General features: G+C 42.6%; 1 protein-coding gene across 2 annotated transcripts in view; it reads left to right on the plus strand.

Moving 5' to 3' along the window:
- Positions 1 to 21,908, plus strand: part of NUP37 (nucleoporin 37) — a 77,722-nt gene that overhangs the window by 50,665 nt on the left and 5,149 nt on the right. For both annotated transcript variants that reach the window (XM_088467832.1, XM_088467833.1), the window contains exons 4-8: positions 7,496 to 7,568; positions 9,752 to 9,846; positions 19,862 to 19,952; positions 20,335 to 20,516; positions 21,772 to 21,822. In XM_088467832.1, coding sequence (XP_088323958.1) covers positions 7,496 to 7,568; positions 9,752 to 9,846; positions 19,862 to 19,952; positions 20,335 to 20,516; positions 21,772 to 21,822 — 492 coding nt within the window. The remainder of the gene's footprint in view (positions 1 to 7,495; positions 7,569 to 9,751; positions 9,847 to 19,861; positions 19,953 to 20,334; positions 20,517 to 21,771; positions 21,823 to 21,908) is intronic.

Here is a 21,908-nt window from a genome sequence, read left to right on the forward strand (position 1 = left end):
CGTCTGAATCAGACCCTGAGTCTGTGTAGTTGATTGTAGTGCCAATTTTTTGTATTATTTCTGCATTGTATGTGACTGATGCTAGCGCTGCCTGTCTGTCTTTTTTTTTTTTCCCTAACTGTCAGCATATATCTATACCATTTCTCTCATTCTGCCCTAATACAGGTGTAGTTAAGGTGGTTCCATATATCTCACATCTATAGAAATATTTGTGAGGTTTGTCACATACGGTTGTGTGCTGCACTGTGCTATATTTAGGCAGTTGACTCCTGCAGTTTACCAAAGCATCAGACAGGACCAGTGTATTGCTCTCCTACTGGTATCATATACTCGTGGTTGCATTATACCTAGTGTCATATTGTGTGTTATATTAAACTGCAAATATATCTGACAAGGATAACGAGCACACTTCTGCACCCATTCTGCCATCTTGCAGATTATGTGCTGCAAGTTTAAGTGAGGAGGATTTGGTTCGGGATGGGTTTTGTGTGAGGTGTTATAATCCACCAGGCACCTCACACCCCCAGAAACGGAACAGGAGCCCCCTTGGGCTGCCTTTTCTCAGTTTCTGCCATCCATTGCGGGCCGCTTAGCGGTCCCGGCTGTTTTTTCCCTCTATGGGGTTACCACAGCAGACAGTTATTCCCTCACAGGGACTACCACAGATTATGCAGACTCCTTCAGTGCCTCCACCATGAGTAGATGTTTTCTCTAATTCAGTGCAGGGCCTGGCGGCTTCCTCTACTGCCCTTCAGACCGTGTTGTAGGGTGAGAAACCCCTAAAGCCAGCTAAGCGTACTGTGTTGTCATCACAGTCCACACAGCTCTGAGTCTGAGATGTCATCTGATGATGGAGAGGTAGCTGATGCCTCTAACCCCCTTTGCAGAAGGTGGAGACTCTCACCAGCGTTATCTTAGGTTTGCTATAGTACAGCAACACTTCAGTTTCGGGCTCTGGCCTGTCCACAGCTCCACGAGTATTTTCCAAAGTTATGGCTATCATGGCGGCCCATCTGCGGAGTCAGGGTGTCCGGCTGCTACCATACCTGGACGCTGGACGACCACCTGCTGAGGTGCTTCGCCACCGCCTGCAACTGACAATTGCTTGTCTACAGGTACACAGGTGGTTAATCAATTGGAAAAAGTCCTCCCTGAATCCCTCACAGAGGATGGTTCATCTGGGAGCCCTACTGGATTCTCAACAGCAGAGAATATTTCTGACTTCAGGAAAGTTCTTCAAATTACAACTACGAGTATGCAGATGCCTCCACAGCCGCCGGGTGTCAGTCCACTCAGCGATGCAGGTTCTGGGATCCATAGTGTCCACCTTCGACATGGTGGAATATGCTCAGTTTTGTTCCAGGCCTCTGCAGTGGCTGATCTTCTCCAGGTGGAATAGATTACCCCACCGGATCAAAGCTCAGACAATGGTGCTCTCTCCGGAGGTGCGTCTGTTTCTGTATTGGTGGCTACTGACATCTCATCTAACCAAGGGTCGCCCCTTTTGGATCCTGGACAGGATACTGCTAACAACGGTCGCCAGTCTCCGGGGCTGGGGCGCAGTGACCGGTCTGCACTCCTTTCAGGGCCGTTGGACAACGGTCGAAGCAATCCTACCAATCAACATATTGGAACTTTCAGCTGTTTACAGGGCCCTCAAGCTGGCCAAACACATACTTCAGGGGAAACCCGTGCAGGTTCAGTACTACGACGCCACAACAGTGGCTTACATAAACCATCAAGGAGGCACTCTAAGTCTGGCAGCTATGACAGAAGTGCCACGCATTCTGACATGGGCAGAGTGTCATACCGGGAGTTCTCAATTGGGAAACAGAATTCCTTAGCCGTCACGATGTGAATCCCGGGGAATGGTCTCTTCACCAAGAGGTGTTTCAACTCCTAGTGGCCAAATGGGGCCTCCCAGAGCTGGACCTCATGGCCTCCTGACACAATCACAAACTGCCAGTGTATGGGTCTAGGACAAGAAACGCCGAGGCAACCTTGGTGGACGCTCTGTCAGTAAAGTGGGTCTTCCAGTTTGCGTACCTGTTTCCTCCAGTCTCCCTGCTTCCTCGAGTTCTTCGGAAGTTCAAACAAGACGGAGGCCCTGTCCTACTGGTAGCTCCACCCTGGCCCAGACGTCATTGGTACTCAGATCTTCAGAGTCTCTCCATCGACACTCCATTCCTGTTGCCTCAATGTCCGGACCTGTTGTCTCAGGGCCCTTGCCTTTACCCGGACCTGGATCGTCTGTCTTGACGGCGTGGCTCTTGAGACATTCTTCCTAAGGTCCAAAGGATTCTCTAGCTCGGTAGTCAACACAATGCTTTGTGCGCGTAAGCCAGCTTCTGCTAGGATCTATCACAGTGTGGCATACATATTTCCAATGGTGTCGTCGTCCCAGAGGTTACGACCTCCCAGGTGTTTCTGTTTCCCAGAGTCCTGGCCTTCCTTCAAGCTGGATTGGACCTTGCCCTCCGCCTGGCCTCATTGAAAGTGCATGTCTCTGCTCTGTCAGTATGGTCCCAACGTAGAATTGCTCCGTTACCGGATAACCGCACCTTCCTCCAGGGAGTCCTCCGGATTCAACCTCCCTTTGTCCCCCTAGTGGCTCTTTGGGACTTGACAGTGGTTCTTCGGGCCCTCCAGGGTCCTCCTTTTGAACCCCTAGATTCGGTGGAACTCAAGTGGTTAACAGCAAAGACTCTTTTTCTTCTGGCTATTGCCTCAGCTAGGAGGGTGGAGTTAGGAGCGCTTTCCTGTCGCTCCCCTTTTCTGTTATTTCACCAGGACAGGGCTGTGCTTCGGACTCGCCCTGGGTTCCTTCCTAAAGTTGTCTAGTTTTCACATTAATGAGTATATTATAATCACCGGACCTCTCGGCAGGTGAGGCCTCTTTGGACGTGGTCCGCGCCCTCAGTATTTTATGTGGAAAGTACCAGTTCCCTTCGGAAATCAGACTTCTTATTTGTGCTCTATGTATTTTACAAAAAGGGATGGCCAACCAATAATCAAACATTGGCTAGATGGCTTCGTATGACTATCTCAGAGGCTTACACACAGGCAGACATTCCTGTTCTGGCTTCTGTTAATGCTCATTCTACTCGGTCTGTGGGTCCCTCCTGGATAGCTCGCCGTGGCGCCTCGGCTGTTCAGCTTTGTAAGGCGGCCACGTGGTCTTCTGTCCAGAACTTTGAGGTTTTATGCTTTTGCTTCTCTCAGGATGCTTGCTTTGGGCGCCGGATTCTCCTCTCAGCACAGGAGCGCCCCCACCCTTTAAAAGGACTTCTTTGGGACATCCCCAAGGTCTCCCTGTGGAGCCTATGGACCCTGAAGAAGAAAATTAGAGTTATGGTAAGAACTTACCTTTTGTTAACTTTTTTTTTTCGAAGTCCGTATGGTCCACAGGGCACCCGCCCTGATGCACCAGGCTTCATGGGCTATATTTCTGGTCACCAGTTTCCCGTCTCCTTCTTTGTGAGAGTGTGATTCTTGTGTGTCTTCCTTCTCTCTTATCCTCCTCCGGCCTTTGGCTTAATACGAACTGAGGTGCCTCTGGCTCGGGGGCGGGGTATAGGGAGAGAGGACCAGTGCATCCTGGGAGCATAAAGCTTTTAACTGCGTCGTGCCCGGATTCCAGTTCCACCACCTAGACCCCAAGGTCTCCCTGTGGACCCTATGGACTTTGAAGAAAGAGAGTTAACAAAGGTAAGTTCTTATCATAACTCTCATTATTTAGTAGTTGCGAGTATTGGTTGATTGCTGTAATGTAGCTTGTCATTGTAATTGAATGAATATTTTCTTTATGTAAGTTTTTCGGGAAAAAATTCCTTGTATATGTTTGTATACTTGCCCAACAAAGCTGATTCTGATATTAATATGCAGTAATTGCATGTCACTTTTCATTGACCATTGTGTCTTCATCAGAATTAGTGGAATCTTGGATCAGTTTTGCTCTTAGTTTTTCTTCTTTTTGATATTTGTCAGACTTAACTGCCTGTGATCTCTTTTTTTTTGGAGAATTTTTTATTTATTTTTTTTGTCCCTTGAAAAATAACCCAAACCTTTGCTGTTAAAACTTGGCACTTTAATCTCTGAAATGTAATTAGTTAAAATGCCCTATGCAGAGTCTGTATCTGAATACTTTTTTTTAATTTATTTTTTTATTTGCCTTTGTTCCCTATTGAGGAGGCCATGGTGTACTTCCTCAGTAGTCCGTTTAATCGGGATGTAGTCACCATCCCGACGACTGCAATCCCGACGGTGAGTATTAGGGTTAGGGGGGAAGGTTTAGGGTTGGGCTGCAAAGGACAGGATGGTTAGGGTTAGGCTGTGGGAAAGGTGGGGAAGGGTTAGAATACTTACCTGCATGTGTCAGGATTTTCACTGTCGGGATTCTGCCAGCATTATTGGTACCAGGATTGCGTACCCAACCCAGTTTAAGCACGTTACCAACATTAAATCTGCTGGCTACACCATAAAGTGCTTTAGTGGTGCCTTGTGCTGCCAGGAGATACATTTCCTGTTCCTTCTGTTTGTTCCTAGTGATTTTAATTGCTCAGGCAGCGATTCAACAAAGCAGCACATACATTCAGTGGGACGAATTCAATTCAAGGCGATGATGAATAGCCGCGAGAGGGAGCTCCCACAACTATTCAATACACCACGCTGTTTGTCTTGTTGGGAATTGGTTAAGTCGGAGAATGCCATTTCTCCCGACTTAACCTGGGTGTTTAGGTGCAATAACCGGCATTCTCTGACTAAAGTGCCAGGCGCGCCACTGTTAGCTAAGCTGGCAAACTGCTGTGCGCCCAGCACTTTTGTCAGATTTCTCCTCGCCTCCCCAGGCGAGAAGAAATCATTTTGCCCGCCCAAATAGCGCGGTGTATTCTCCCACCGCTATTCAGTTTCGCATTGAATTGAATGTTATCTACTTTATATGTCGCTTCTGCTTCAATTCTTGTTCTTAAGATGACCTTTGGGCCTTTTCTCATTTTTGCTAAGTGTATTTTTGCAATGTTTTCATTAATACAACTGGTTAGTAATCATCAACAGATTGAAATCTCTGACAGCCTAAAACATATTTTGTCAATGGTGATGTGGAATCGCCCTATACATCAAGGAGCAGTGCTGTGTTTGGCGATACCTTCCCTGTGTTTCCCAGGCAGTGCTTGTTCTGTTCTATCCATCTCAGGATGGTTAGAATACAAGATAATCATGAAGAACAAGTTTGTTGGTTTAAAGATTTTAAAATATAATTATTATCCAATTTTCTATTTTCTTCAGATATTTATAATAATTTATTTTTCTTATTGGTTACCAAGTGGAACCAAAAGTCTGGGTATTCAGTCTAATTGTACATGCACATATCAGCAGAGACTGGCCTGGAAGCTGTAAGTTAACGCCTATTGCTCAGCTGCGTCAGTAAAATTTCACTGATAAGTTGTGGCGATAGTAGATTTGTTATAGCTATTTACGGTTTTAAACTGTTATTCATATTCTGTTTTATTTTATTCTTTGACTCTGGGCATTGCTAAACTTATTTTGCTTTTGTGGGTCATTTTTGTATCAATGTCTTAGGACCTCTATTATTTTTAATCTTCACATTGGATAATTATTTGTATCCAGTATATCAATAAAATTCACTAGGCTATGCCATTGTATTGTAGTTAATTTCTAAAAAAAATTTATTTCAGAGCTTGAAATCTGTAGCTAATGCTATGTGACTGTCTACCCTCACACTGATAACGCACTTACCTGTTTTCCTTTGGTCACGTCTCCTCTCCTGCCGGCGTCCTACACTCCTCGTCACTACTGTTGAGTGGTACACCCTGTGACGTCTGCACAGGGAAGCGGGCTGGGGGCGGGACAGTCAGTGGTGACTGACAACTCCACAAAACCTTATGGGAGGAGCTGCTGCAGCAGCTCCCTCGTCGGCCATATTTTTTGGAATACAGTAACACTGCCTGATAGGAGCGACGGGGGGGGGGGGGTGAATGAAGGGCAGCCATAACTGCCTGGGCTGCATAATATATATATATTTGGGCGCACATTGTCGAACCGCATAAAATCTTTATTTGGGCCGCATGTTTGACATGCCTGGTCTACCAAATTACGTAAAAATTACATCATTTTTAATGATTTGTCAACTAGGTGCTGAGTTATCACTTAACAGCTAATTGTGTATTTGGAAACAGAACAATTTAAATTGTGTTCAGGCCCTTTCCTGCAGCATGATTGGCTGGATGTTGGTATTGTCGTCAGTCATGTTGCAGGAGTGGGTAGTAGAATGCAATTTAAAAGACTGTAATATAATAAAAAGTTCCCCATTTAATTGTACATAGCAAAGGATAATATGTGTGTGGGATCTCTGTTCCAGAGCTCTGTGTGAGAGCTGAAGGTTGTATCTGCCACTACTCCATAAAATTCTTACTAATAAAAAAATGTTCAGGGTACATCTGAGATAAGAGGAGCAAGATTGGAACAGTTGTGCTGTTAAGTAGGGTAAAGGTGTCCATACACTGTGAGACTCAAAAGTTGGTCAGATCAGTTGTACGATTTCCCTTGAAAATTCTTCCCTTCAGATACAGGACGATTTGTATTTAAAATGCAACTATTTCACATAAGAGCATACGATTTGATCAATCACATCACATAATGTGTGCCAATTCCTTCACGATCAGTTGAGATCTCTCTGCAAAACCATCTGATCTGCGATCCAACTAGACGATGGCGGGGACGAGCATCGGGGTCACGGAAGACTCAAAATACAACTATTTTCAAATGATTGGTCTGTCCAACCTGTAGAAACTGTCCAAATCGTGTGATCAATAGTCCCGTGTATGGCCAGCATAAGTTATAATAAAGAGAAGTATTTGAAGGCTATGGAAGAGTCTTATCAGGCTTATGTTGATAGATGTATGTCAGAGGTCTTGTAGGCAGGAGTGAGAGGAGGTTATCTGAAACAAGGTGAGAAACAGGACAATTGTATGTGTTAAGATTTCATAAGGGACAAGATAAAGTATCAGATGTTTGCAGGACAATGTAGGCGAGGGTGAGTGTATTCTGGAGGACACATGATGGAGCCACTGTAGAGATGTATAGCTGCGTAAATGTTGATGGTAAAAGGGAAGCAATGGTGTTAATTATTCATTTAAGTAGAATTGACCTATAATGCTTGTTGTTTTAACTCAACGTATTTTCTAGTGTTCTTCCGCCTTTGAAAATACAAAATATCTGTATTTAAGAGATCTGCTTTCTCTTTACTAATCTGTCTCCCTATCTAATAATGGCAGCTACAGGTCTGTAAAATGTACAAATTTGTCTTGAAAATAGAATTCCCTAGCAACACACCGCTATTTGTCCTTTGTATGTCAACCTTCAATGCACCTGTAAATTGTTAATATAATTGACATCTTTCTACTGATTACAATGCCATCGCTGTCGTTTAAAACAGTGCATAAGTACAGTTACACTTTATCCTTTATCTTTTTAGATTTTGTACAGCAGCTGGAGATAAAACAATAAGGATTTTCACCTCTGATTTTCAGGATCAAAACGAGTACAAGGTATGGCCTATGTATTAAATATAAGCTAAATTATTAACCACTTCACTGCGGACGACAGATGGAGTGGCCTTTTGTATTATATATCATACATCAAAACTTCTGAAGGCAAGCCTTACTCATTCACAATAAAATGGTGAAAATTATATTGCAGTGTTTGGAGGGAAAGAAAGGCCCACCCGTCTTGGTATATACGAAGCTGGGAACATCCTCTTTAATACTAATTGCTATTTTGAAAAGTTGGATTAATGCTGAAGCAAGAACCACAAATTATTGCCTTGTGGTGTTTATTAACTTTTTTTTTTTTCTCAACATCACCCTAAGGATAGTGTATTAGCTTCACTGAAACGTTGGGCATGATGAAAATTATGTATTGAGACTCTGTTTAACTGTTTTTGAATATAATTTACAAGATGTTTAAAAGTTCCTGAGTGCCGGGCATTTATTTTCATCTGCGTGTTTGACGGGACACCCGAGTCATTGGAATAAGGCATGCAAGCCTAAAGCTGCATACACACACAACAATTGAGTTAATGAATGATTTTCGTAAACTATTTTCTACCTTGAAAAAATGAACTAAAATCGTTTAGTAAAGTTGTTCATTTACTATGTTCATTTAAATGTAATGAACGATTTTTATGAACTACAAACGATTTTTGCATATTAACTTAATGAAAATCATTGAGTTGACAAGTCTGACTGAACTACAAACTACAGCCGTGAACGCGCATGAACAATAATCGTTCATCGTTTGACTCAGAAAGTGAACGATTTTTTCAAACGATTATCATTAAACGATATCGTTTAACGATAATCGTTCAAAAAATCGTTGTGTGTGTATGCACCTTAACAAATTACTTAATTCAATAAATACCTTTTTTGTACATTTTGGGTATATTTTATTTGCCCTATGAGAAGGGTTTTTTTTGTTTGTTTTTTAACAAAAAATAAAAAGTCAAAAAGAGAAATATGCTCCCTTGAGATTAATAAAGATAGTTGCAAGTTAGCTAAAACTATAGCTGGGTGACCTAATCAGCCGACCACTCACTGGGCTGACATTTTTCTGTTGCTGCTGGGCTGAGCTGTCTCTTAAGTTTAGTGCCACTCAGAAGTTCAACTAGCCGCCAGTAGTTAGTATACTGGATGAGCTCATCTTGGTAGCTTTTACTAGAAGAACATTGAGGAGTTGGATAACTTTTAATTATTTAAAGTTAATTTATACATTTCAAAGAAATGCTTCTGCCAGAAAAGGATTGGGTCCTCTTTAAAAGTAGTAATGTTACAAAATAAAATGGTTCATCTGAAGTATCTAAAAAATATTAGTTATTTAATATCCAATCAAATATTATGTCTCTATATACATGCAAATTCTTATCATACATCAATCACATTGTAGCAACACAAGCACCAAAGTCAGTAAGGTTGCAAGAAGACACAGATCCATCGAGTGCGTCTTTAAATTCATAAATTCTAATGCTTTACTCCAAGAGAAGGCAAAACAAAACCTCCCAGTGTGATGGTTAACTTCACGGGGGGGAACAAAATCCTACCTGACCCAATAAAGAGCAATCTGATAAGTTATTTGGACCCTTGACTATTTTGTCTGCATCAGTTGGCTGAACAAAGTAGAGAAATGGGAATCTGTATGTGATGTCGGCTGTCGAGAAGCCTCCTGTCAGAATACCAATATCTGCATCCCGATGGTTGGTATCCCAATAGGGGTCGGGTAAGTATGCTTACCCTCCCCCTAATCCCCCTAACCCTGTGTTCGTGTAGCCTAACCCACCCCACACCCTCCCTGTTAGTGCCTAAACCTAACCCTCCCCCTTTGTGCCTAACCCCCCCTCCCCAGTGGTACCAAACTCTCTCCCCAGGGGTGCCTAACCTTAAGCCCCCCTCCCCAAAACCCCTATCCCTCCCACCCACCCCCCTCGTGTGCGACTAACGCTAAGGGCTTCGGGATTAAGATAGGCATCAGCATTTCGACGCCTATCTTAAGTTCCTTGTTGGGTTTCCCCTGCCGGTATTGAGACTACATCCCGAGAAATGTATTAACCGTTATTTATATAGTGCATAATGTAGCTTTTTGACGTACATGCCACTAAAATCTGGTTTGTTACTACAGTATGTGAAATTTATAAAAGCTTCCTTTTCTTTTTTTTTTCCCCCCCATTTCTGTTTGTAAGGTTATAGAGGGTCACTCTGGCTACATCAATGAAGTGGTTTTCTGCTCTTATGAAGGAACTGAAATTGCAAGTGTCAGTGATGATCACACATGCAGGTAGGAATGTGAATGTGGCTATAACATGACTGTTATGTGTACTTGCAGTCTAAAAACCAGTGTTCAGGAAACTGACAAATGGCAGAACAGCATCTTATCAGTCTTTTAAGTTTTCCGTTGTTCCTATTTATTTACTACGTGTTTCTTTTTATCATGTTTTGATGTAATGCCAGATGAGCTGTGCAGAGGGAAGAATGCACTCCCTCCTCAATGCGTGCTGCTTAGTTTAATTTTGGTTACCATTAACTTTCATTCTTCAGGCAGGTGTGGCCATGCCCCTATGATTTGGCCACGCCATTACCCGTGCCCGTCATTGCTCTCTATGGCCCTGTGTAATGCTTCTCTATATAAAGAATTGTCAATATTCTCAGTATAATTCTAGACCACGCAGGCTATATCGCAGAATACCAGTTTTCACAATGGTCCTAAAAGCATTCTGAAACCCTGGTCTGTTGGACAATGGATTGTACTCTCAGTGAAAAATTAGTAACTGCTTGACTACAGATATGAACTATGAGCAGATGACCGCCAATAGTTCATATCTAATTTCTATACAATGCCAGGAAGGTAGGTAGAACCAAACCAAATGAAGCAATCTAATGGCTTCTCTTTGACCAACTTGATGTAACCATAATTTAAATAACTAAGTATACATATTAGTTACAAGCTAAATCATAGACTGTATTTGTTAGACTGCATCCATACTTGTATTCTAACCTATTGTTATGGTGCACATGCTAAATTATTGGCTTTTTCATAATTTGGTTGTCTAAAATAAATCCGCTATGTCTCTGGGCCTGATTCAGCGTTGTACTCTATTGCACAGCTACTGCAGTTTGTACGCTGTGGCTTTGCAATAAGGTATCCGGATAGAAGGTCGACAGTCAATAGGTAAACATCAGATTGTCAACATGCAAATGGTTGAGATATATATATATATATATATATATATATATATATATATATTTTACGGTTTTATCAACATTTTTAAGGTTAGGCAATTGGGGGAGGGTTAGGATTAGGCTGCCAGAGAAGATGATTAAGGTTGAGCACTAGGGGGAGGGTTAGGTATTAGGAGGATAGGGTTAAATTACAAGAAAAACTGTCGACCCTTTAACCCCGACGACTTTTTGTTCATGTCAACCTATTGCAAGTTGACCATTTTGTGTCGATCTATTGATTGTTGACTTTTATATTGCTGATCTTTTATACCACACCCATGGAATAATATGCTATTGCCGCAGGCATCTTGTGTAAATGGATGTCTCCTGACAGTTTTTGTGATCTGCTGCTGCGTCCGAGGATGCAACCATCAGATCACTTGCATGAACATTAGGGATTGGAGTAAAAGTTAGTTTACTGAGGATGGCCAGTGTATTCACGCAGCCGGGTCCTTTGAGGCTGCGTCAGAAGATGCAGCCACTGGCCTCTGCTTGCCCAGAAAATGCTTCCAATACGCCCCGTGTTTTCTGATACGCTGGCTGTCGCCGCCCGTTCCTCGCCCTCAAGCAGCTGCGGTATGTCAATCGTGCTGCTGCCTTAGGGTCACTGCAACTGTCTAAGTAGACACTATACAGATCCTGTGCATGCGCTAATCTACAACCACTAGGGTTTGTGTATAACTCTGAATTAGTCCCTATGTTAACAAAAATCAAATAATGTATTTTATGTGACGTCTTTAAAAGTCTTCTTTATCAGATCAATTTAAACTATTTAATAAGTTATGACATTCACATGGAGATTCAAACGTTTTAGTGCGCCCGGTCGGCCGTCACCTTAGACGGGGTGATATTTAATTGTTTGTTCTGGTGCTGGATGCCCATTGCTTTTTGCATATGTCGCACCTAAACAGACCGGGTTTAGTCGCGTAAAGTGGCTACACCCGTCTAAACTATTGGGCCTCGGGAGGGGGGGCGAGCAGAAATAATGCGCACCCGCGGTATTCGCGTCCGAACGGAGCAACTATTGAATTCCCCCCCCCCCCCGTAGAAGTGTAACAAAAGTGTAGTAAAGACTTTTATGACCGGATATGAGTACCAGACAAATTAGGTTAAGAATCCATGATATTGGAAGAGGAGTTACTGTAATAAGAGTCTCATAATTTAGTGAGAGGCTATATTGAAATTCATTCCCTCTGGTTATCTCAAAAGAAAACAATTCTATCTGTACAACTGGCAAATTTCTAAGACTGCATTATTTCTTAATATGTTAACTTTAAAAGGTTAGCAGGCTTTAAAACCTATTTACTGATGATCATAGTTTAAACACAAAAGCTTCATAATGACATTGAATGATTGATTTTTTTTTTTCTTTAAATTCAAGTTACCACATTGTCAGCAGTTGTTCCACATGGATTCTGTAAAGTGATGGCTTAAATGTTGAGAAATCAGTATGACATTGGATACAAACCAGAAAACATTGCCAAGTATATTAAAAACCAAGTACATTCTAAAAGAACAGCAAGAGCATTTTCAAAAGTTCAGCTTGCTCTTATTCTGCTTAACTCCAAATATATCACGTCTCTTGTAATACATAGATTTTACAGCCAGTACATGCATCCATTCATTTGTGTAACCACAGATGAGCATACTTTTCGTCACTTTCTGCGTAATAAGCTGTAAACAGTATCCAAAGACCACTAATATTTTTTTAAATCTGCTATTCTCAGGATTAAGAACACCATGGAAACATCTTATTTAGGTATGATGATGGTATCTGAAATAGCGTGGCCTTGCTTCATCTCACCATGGGGCAGATGTATGAAGCTCTGGAAAGTGATAAAGTGCAGAGTGATAACTGTCCAACCAATCAGCTCCCAACTGTCATTTTCCAAACACAGCCTTTAACATGACAGTTGGGAGCTGAGTGGTTGGACTGTTATCACTGCACTTTATCACTTTCCAGAGCTTCATACATCTGCCACCATGTGAGGGAAGGCCGGGGTGCATACCACTCTTACATATAGTATTTTCCACCCCCATTCCTTTATATTATTACTTACTAAAATTTATTGCAGTGCTTGTTACTCTCTGTGCTGTGTATATTCATGTATAATAGCTCCATAGAATCATTTGCTTCTATGTAACCTGTAAGCACGGGATATGACCAGTGTTGGAGGATCTGGGCAAGGTTTTTTTTGGACTGCACATGCATCAGGTGCACTGTGCTTGCACCAATTTAGCTTGTCAAAGCCCTCACTGCGACCGAAGTTGGCAGTGTGTGACAGACGGAGCATTTGCGGGAGGTAACGGGGGATGACAAGTAAAGGGCATGACAAAAGTCCCAGGAATGACCCATATAAAATACAGGGACCGTTCTAGTGACCAATATGCAATGCAAGGACCGTTCTAATGAACATAAGTCATAAAATGTATGCTTAATAAATTTAGTAAAATCCTACTATATATATATATATTATACACACACGTAGTGTTCACTCTATGTCCGGCAATGGGCCTAAAAGGGGCCACTTATGCGTGCGCTCGAAAAGGGGGCATGGTCATGACAAAAGGGGGCATGTCTTTAAGACGCGCCCTCTTTTCATCACTTTTGGGGGGTGTCCGACACTTAAGGACATGCCAGGCCGCCCCCAAGTTCTTCTGTCTCTGTGAATAGATGCTGGCAGTGATCGCTGCACTGCTATTTTTCCCACACGCGGGACGCTGCAGCCCGCGGGTGGGGACAGCACCTGGCAGTTTGCTGCCAAAAGGGCAGGGCTGTTAAATTTGTAAATAAACCTTTTAATACATTCCTGCCTATAAACCTCTAAGATTGACCTGCCTAGAACCTCTAAGACAAAACCTGCCTGTACCTTCTAAAACCACAAGATGTCGCTATTTTGATTATACCATTAATGAAATACCGAGACAGTTGAATAGCGGTCCGAAGCGCTAAAGATTATTCAGGTAAAAGTACAGATGTTACAACGCTATGATCTAATAATGAGCGCAAATAAATTGTACAAACATTAGGTCATAAGGTACAGTTAAAATACATGAAACGGTTATTAAAGATCAAAATACAATGAGCAATATGAGAGAGAGAGAGAGAAAAAAGACATATTAAAATACAATGAGAGATATATCAATGTCTGCTGAGAGCACATGTTCAAGATGGCTGGTGATGGTGTGCGTGTTTGTGCGTGAGGGGGGTTGGGAATGCTTCCTGCCCTATTGTCCAAACCGCATGGTCTCTGAACCTACAACAGACCTCATCCAGTAGTCACTAGACCATGGGGAGGGGGAAGGGCCGAAGCACATGTTTTTCCTTTGTTTGCAAGCCTCATGATCCCTAGGCAAACTCCATCCTGCACCAAGCTGCAGCTCTGCAAATCATCCATCAATAACCACAACAAAGACAATATACCTATCTGACCCACACAACACCACAACTGGGCAGAATCACAATTTCCCTTGTTCACCCCACATGGAGGCAAGCCATCTCCAACAAACCGCAGACAACATACCCATCTGACTCACACAACACCACACGGCAACCACCCACGACCATTCAAAGCTGCCATCAATTCAACCTCCACGATACAACACGTGACACCACCCTATGATCACATTCATGAGTATACAGCACACACAAAGCCCATCTCTCCCAAGCAGAGATACCGTTCAAGCACACGGCAAGGCCCAAACACAGAACACATGGCAGGGCCCAAACACAGAACACATGGCAGGGCCCAAACACAGAACACATGGCAGGGCCCACACACAGAACACATGGCAGGGCCCACACACAGAACACATGGCAGGGCCCACACACAGAACACATGGCAGGGCCCACACACAGAACACATGGCAGGGCCCACACACAGAACACATGGCAGGGCCCACACACATAACACATGTATTATTCTGATGTTTTTAAACTGCAATTGCAAAATGTGTTTATACAGTGAATTTAATTCTCATACAGGAAGGAGGCTTCCAGCTGCGCTGTCGGAGCCTCCCTGTTTAGTCTGCCTGTGTTTGAGGAAGGCTGACTATGTACCTTTTGTTTACAAAATAGTGCTGTGAGATTTTATTTCTGATGGAGTCTAGGCCCTTTACAAGACAGCATTGCGCAGATTCCAATTGCAAACAGATTCTGTCTTCGCCAATTATCCGGTTTTGACAGGGCGTATTCTGCCCTTTTGAAATCAGGCAGGGCGCGGCGACCTGCTAAAACAGCCTAGCGGGAGAGCTAATATTGGTAACCGTAATAAATTCAGACCCCAGATCTGACCTCCCCACTCATTTTAAAATGAAAACCCAAATCTGCCCAACCTTACTTGATCAAATTCCTTATATAACCTCCGTATGGTTTAAAATTAGACCCCAGATCTGAGACCCACATCATTTATTGAAACTGAGAGAGCTCAGATCTGCGCTTACCCTCATCAGAAATTAGGCCCCAGATCTGTAGCAGTAAAACAATGTTTGCAGTAAAAAAAAAAAAAACTCTGTTCTATCCTGATATGTATTGCACTCTGCCTACAATGGGTGGTCCATCAGAGGAAAGCCAGCCAGAGCTGGTTAGTAATTAAGTGCAGTACGAGCCGGACTGTGACGATGACGCAAGCTGGCAGTGGCAACTGCATGCATATGCAGCCAGGTGACCAACAGGGAATGCTGTCCGGCCTCTCTGACTGTATCTGACACAGTCTGAGCGACCTGTGAGCACTCCCTATGGCCCGGATACTAAGCATATGTATGCAATACACGCCTGCGGCCCCATGCAAGAACATTGTACCAGCTTGGGGGCATCTCCCTCTCCCGATCCAGTCTGCCCCTGGGCCGCACCTACATGACCTCAAATGGCGCCAGCTAGAGACATTACAGTGCACATGGACATAATGTACCCAACCCCCATATAGCTCCCCAACTATAATCACTGAAGCAGTGAGTAGCAGCAGTGTGTGTGTGGTGTATAATAATTACTTATATACATATATATTTTACACACACAGCGGATAAATTAAGTTATGTGTAATGATGTGAAATGACACAGGGGAAAAAAGTATTGAACACATGAAGAAAGGGAGGTGCAAAAAGGCATGGAAAGCCAAGACACCAGCTGAAATCTATCAGTAATTAGAAAGCAATCCTGCCCCTTGTCAGTGCAAATGAATATAAGCTGGTTAAGTCCCAACGGATGGCCTATAAAAAGGTGTCTCATTACCAAGCTGTCACACAAGAAACATCTCATGATTGGTAAAAGCAAAGAGCTCTCTCAAGACCTTCACAACCTTATTGTTGCAAAACATACTGATGGCATCGGTTACAGACTGATTTCTAAACTACTGAATGTTCCAGTGAACACTGTTGGGAACATAACTCGGAAGTGGAAAGAACATCATTTCACCATAAACCGCCCACGACCAGGTGCTCCTCGCAAGATTTCTGACAGGAGTGAAAAGAATTATCAGAAGAGTTGTCCAAGAGCCAAGGACCACTTGTGGAGAGCTTCAGAAAGACCTGGACTTAGCAGGTACAGTTGCATCAAATGCACTCAGCTGCCATGGCCTGTATGCACGCTCACCACGTAAGACCCCATTGCTGAAGAAAAAGCATGTTGAAGCTCGTTTAAAGTTTGCTGCACAACATTTGGACAAGCCTGTGAAATACTAGGACAATATAGTCTGGTCATATGAGACCACAATTGAACTCTTTGGATGCCATAATACACACCATGTTTGGAGGAGAAATGGCACTGCACATCACCCCAAAAACAGCATACCAACAGTGAAGTCTGGAGGTAGGCTGTTTTTCAGCATACAGTACTGGCATGCTTTACATAATTGAAAGAAGGATAAATGGAAAAATGTACTGAGACATTCTTGATAAAAATCTGCTGCCATCTACCAGGATGCTGAACATGGTGTTTTTGAGGTGATGTGCCACAATCGATTGTGGCAATTCTGCAATCGATTGAAAAAGGGAAAGATTTTTATACACAATCAATTGCAAATTGCTGATGTATTGGGGCCTTTAATTTGCACTGACAAGGGCAAAGATTGGTTTCTAATTACTGATAGATTTCAGCTGGTGTGTTGGCTTTCCATGTCTTTTTGCACCTCCCTTTCTTCATGTGTTCAATACTTTTTCCCTGTGTCATTTCACATTATTACACATAACTTAATTTGTGGACATCTATGGTTTGATTTCTTTGCATGTGTGTTGATTGCATGGGTTGTTGCTGACATTTGGTGAAAATTTCATTACAGTAGCCCCACTACAGATATATTTACTGAGAAAAATGTTGACGTGTTCAATACTTAATTTACCCACTGTATATATATGGGCACTGCAGCTTCAATGTGCGGCCTCTTTCATGCTTTTGACATGGGAGCCTTGTCATTCCCGCGCATGACACAAGTTCTGACAAGTTTTGTCTCTAGGGTGGATACTTTAGCAAAGTAATCATAATTCTTCTGCAACATACTCTCAAGGATACAATATATTACGCCGTAAAGGCTGATATGCATGATGTTGAAATACAATGATAACCAAGTTAAAGTATGCAAAAAGACTCCAGTTTACAATGTGTTTACTGCATGTTTATTAAAGGATCTCATATCTCGAGCTTTGGGAAAAAAGGATAACACAGACAAGGCCCGATTCAGAAGTACACGCTAATTGCACAGTTGGCAGATGTTGGAAGTACTGCGCATGCATCCGAGTCGCACTGCGTCCCTACAGTTACTACAGACGCATAATGAACTTGGACGCTAGAGCTGTGGATTCCTTCTTCTTTGAAGTTTCATTTTAAACAAGACGCTGTTAAAGATACTGGTTCATCCCTTGGTGTCTCAGCACCACAGAATGAGGGAAAATTTCTAAACCATTCCAAGAAATGTTCCACTCATTCTGCATTTGGCAGTTTAACTTTGCATAGTTAGCTGGCAAAATTTGTCAATTCCATTAATTTTGCTCAGTGCAGAAGTCTCCTATTAGTTTTGTTCCATTCAGACTTCAGCCTTTTTATGACCCAACCAAACACGAGAAGTTATTTCATGCTGTTGTCGTTCCAGATCTCTTAATAGATTACATGGTGGCAATGGCACAGTGGAAGGATGTACTAGCCCTCCCAGTGCACTGTAATGTCTCTAGCTGGCGCCATTTGAGGTCACATAGGTGCGGCCCAGGGACAGACTGGATCGGGAGAGGGAGATGCCCCCAAGCTGGTACAATGTTCTTGCATGGGGCCGCAGGCGTGTATTGCATACATATGCTTAGTATCCGGGCCATAGAGAGTGCTCACAGGTCGCTCAGACTGTGTCAGATACAGTCAGAGAGGCCGGACAGCATTCCCTGTTGGTCACCTGGCTGCATATGCATGCAGTTGCCACTGCCAGCTTGCGTCATCGTCACAGTCCGGCTCTTATTGCACTTAATTACTAACCAGCTCTGGCTGGCTTTCCTCTGATGGACCACCCATTGTAGGCAGAGTGCAATACATATAAGGATAGAATAGAGTCCGGGTGAGATAGTTTCAATACCAGCCCAGAAGCAGGACCTCAGGTAGGTCACTGCTTATATTTACAGTTTGCTTTTTTACTTTTTTTTTTTTTTTTTACTGCAAACATTGTTTTACTGCTACAGATCTGGGGCCTAATTTCTGATGAGGGTAAGCGCAGATCTGAGCTCTCTCAGTTTCAATAAATGATGTGGGTCTCAGATCTGGGGTCTAATTTTAAACCATATGGAGGTTATATAAGGAATTTGATCAAGTAAGGTTGGGAAGGTTTGGGTTCTCATTTTAAAATGAGTGGGGAGGTCAGATCTGGGGTCTGAATTTATTACGGTTACCAATATTAGCTCTCCCACTAGGCTGTTTTAGCAGGTCGCCGCGCCCTGCCCGATTTCAAAAGGGCAGAATACGCCCTGCCCTTTTGGCAACAACCTGCCAGGTGCTGTCCCCACCTGCGGGCTGCAGTGTCCCGCATGTGGGAAAAATAGCAGTGCAGCGATCACTGCCAGCATCTATTCACAGAGACAGAAGAACTTGGGGGCGGCCTGGTATGTCCTTAAGTGTCGGACACCCCCCCCCCAAAAGTGATGAAAAGAGGGCGCGTCTTAAAGACATGCCCCCTTTTGTCATGGCCACGCCCCCCTTTCGAGCACACGCATAAGTAAGTGCCCCTTTTTAGGCCCATTGCCGGACATAGAGTGAACACTACAATATTATATATATAGATATATATATGTAGATATATATATATTATGTGTAATTATTATACACCACAGACACACACTGCTGCTATTCACTGCTTCAGTGATTATAGTTGGGGTGCTATATGGGGGTTGGGTACATTATGTCGACAAAAACATTGCAGACAATGTTCTTACCAACACCACGATGTCAAGCCCATTAAAGTGATAATGAAAGCATTTTACCGCTGTTAGCAGTATAACTGTTTACACGCTGTGAAAGAAGTTATACTGCCGACACTGCTAAAATGCTTTAATTGGCATTTTAACGAGGATGACATTCTGGTGCTGGGATTATAGTGCTGACAAGAACATTTGTCTGCAATATTCTTGTGGATATTATGACCACATACACTCTGAGACTGTCACAAGGTGGGAATATGAACATACAAAAGTAATGCACAGGAGTCTCCTTTTCAATTTGAAGCTGGGTCTATGTTCTGATGCTCTGTTTGCAACCACTTTAGTGACACGCCTGCGACACACTCCCATAAGACAGACCATCTCCAGGTGTCTGCATAGCCACTGCCCAGGAGCTTCCAATACATTTTCAAGACATTTCTGAGACACTGCGTCTCAATGACAACTGTGACTCTCTGCGCACGGACCCTGGATGTATATGCAGTGCGACTTTGATGCAAGCAGAGTAGAAAAAAAATCGATCAACTGAATCCGACATGGCCCTTAGACTCCTTTTGACCCCCAGCCTGGCTTTGTGATTACACCTCTATATGTGCCCTGGCACACTGTTTGGGAATCTGTGGCCTAAGTTGTGCAACATTGTCTTGATTTATATTTATTTTCCATTTTAGAATCTGGGATTTAGTAGGGAACCAAATTGCTATGTTTATGTTGCGCTCCCCAGGCATGAGTGTGGCGTGGCATCCAGAAGAAGCTTTCAAGGTATTTCTTTGTCTGTGTAATGTAACTACTTTACAGAACACTGGTGCTCAACCATACTATACACTAACACATTATGCTAGAATTTACAATGGTGCATTTCTGCACATAATGTACAGTTAGAGGTTGTTTGTTTAAAGCACCAATTGAAGTAGTGTGGTAAAAACACATCACAGCCATTACGTTGCAATATTGTACAAGAATTCAGCATGGTAAACACACACACGTTCCTCGGCTATGTCTCAACTTTGTATATTTTATACCTTTTACATATGGGGATGTGTCCTATTTTATGTGGCTTTTTTTTGTAGTGTGAAATATATGTATTAATGTTAAGGTTTTGCATGTGTATACTGACATAACCAATATTACTCTCTTCCTCCAGCTGATGGTAGCAGAGAAGGCTGGCACCATACGGTTCTATGATTTGACAACGAGTCAAGCCATTCTGTCTCTTGAGTCCATGCAGGTGCCTCTTATGTCTGCAGATTGGTGCTTAAAAAATACATTCAGAGTAGGAGCAGTTGCAGGGAATGACTGGGTAATCTGGGAGATGCCTCGCTCAAGGTTGGTGCTTGTTTACATTTAATTCTACTTTTTATAACTGTTAGTGTTTTTTTGTTAGTTTTTTTTCTTAATTCTGAAGATGAAACAGGTTGCCTGTGCAAATACAACATACATACATACATACATACATACATACATACATACAGTGGTTATTGTTTTGTAAGTACGAGGGTGGTTCAATAAGTAAGGTAACGAGACCTCTCACAAGTGTAATGTTCTCCATTTCATTGTAATTTCCCGTCAGGCCAGAGCAGATAGACCACTGCTTCCCCTCATGGCCATTAGACTGCGCCTTATATCAGTCATACTGTCCCAACATCAGTTGCAAGATGGCGGGGTTGGCGGAAAAATGGTCACACATTGAAATGCGTAGTGCGATCAGATTTTTGCATCTAAAGGGCACATCAGCATCAGATATTCATCGGCAATTTATAAGGGTGTATGGTGATAACGACATGTCGCAGAAACTGGTTTGTGTTTGGTGCACTACCTATGATGACGACAGGACAGACGTTCAAGATGAGCAGTGGTCTGCCCGGCCAAGCACATCCCCCACAGATGACCATTTGTGCCACACTGAAGGTCTTATTCAGGAGGACAAACGCATTTCAGTTAGTGATATTGCTGACAAACTGAACATCTCAGTGGGTACTGTGCACAACATTGTTCATGAGAAACTGGGGTACAGGAAAAAGTGTTCATGCTGGGTACTGAAGCAGCTAAAAAAAAAAAAAATTGACACTGATATCTTCTATGCTGGGATAGATGCCTTGGTGTACCGTTGGAACAAATGCTTAGACAAGTATGGAGAATATGTGCAAAAATAAGTTTTGTTACCTTATTTATTGAACCACCCTCTGATTTAAAGCTTAAGTGGACCTTTCGAGTACATCATTGTACAGCTGGTTGTTCCAAAGATATAGTGATAGCAAGTGCTTAAATAGTATGCACCACCACATTTCTGCATGATTAAACTGTAATGAATCATTTTCTTCCATTTTTCTGAGCCCATCTGCTGGGAATGGATTACGTTACACCCAGATTATCTCTATTGCATCCCTATTATATATTTTCACAATGGTGACATCCACTTATGAATCCTATTGTGCGCCTATGGTATGTGTATTTAATAATACACAATGCCCAAACCTACCTACTTTTACTGTGCAACTTATTTAAAATATATGCTTTGCAATGTATCAAAAATTATCTATGATTAATATAATGTGGATTAACATTTTTGTGTTCATTTTAGTTACCCACAAGACAATAAGCCTGTACATTCTGACAGAGCAAGATATTTCAGGTGCATATATCTCGTTTTGGTTTTGTTTTATTTGTTTTCACTTATCCTAAATTCCATTCTCAATGTAGCCATTTAACCCACTTCCT

This window comes from Taudactylus pleione, unplaced genomic scaffold, assembly GCF_031769625.1.
Source record: "Taudactylus pleione unplaced genomic scaffold, aTauple2 ptg000077l, whole genome shotgun sequence".
Lineage (NCBI taxonomy): Eukaryota > Metazoa > Chordata > Amphibia > Anura > Myobatrachidae > Taudactylus > Taudactylus pleione.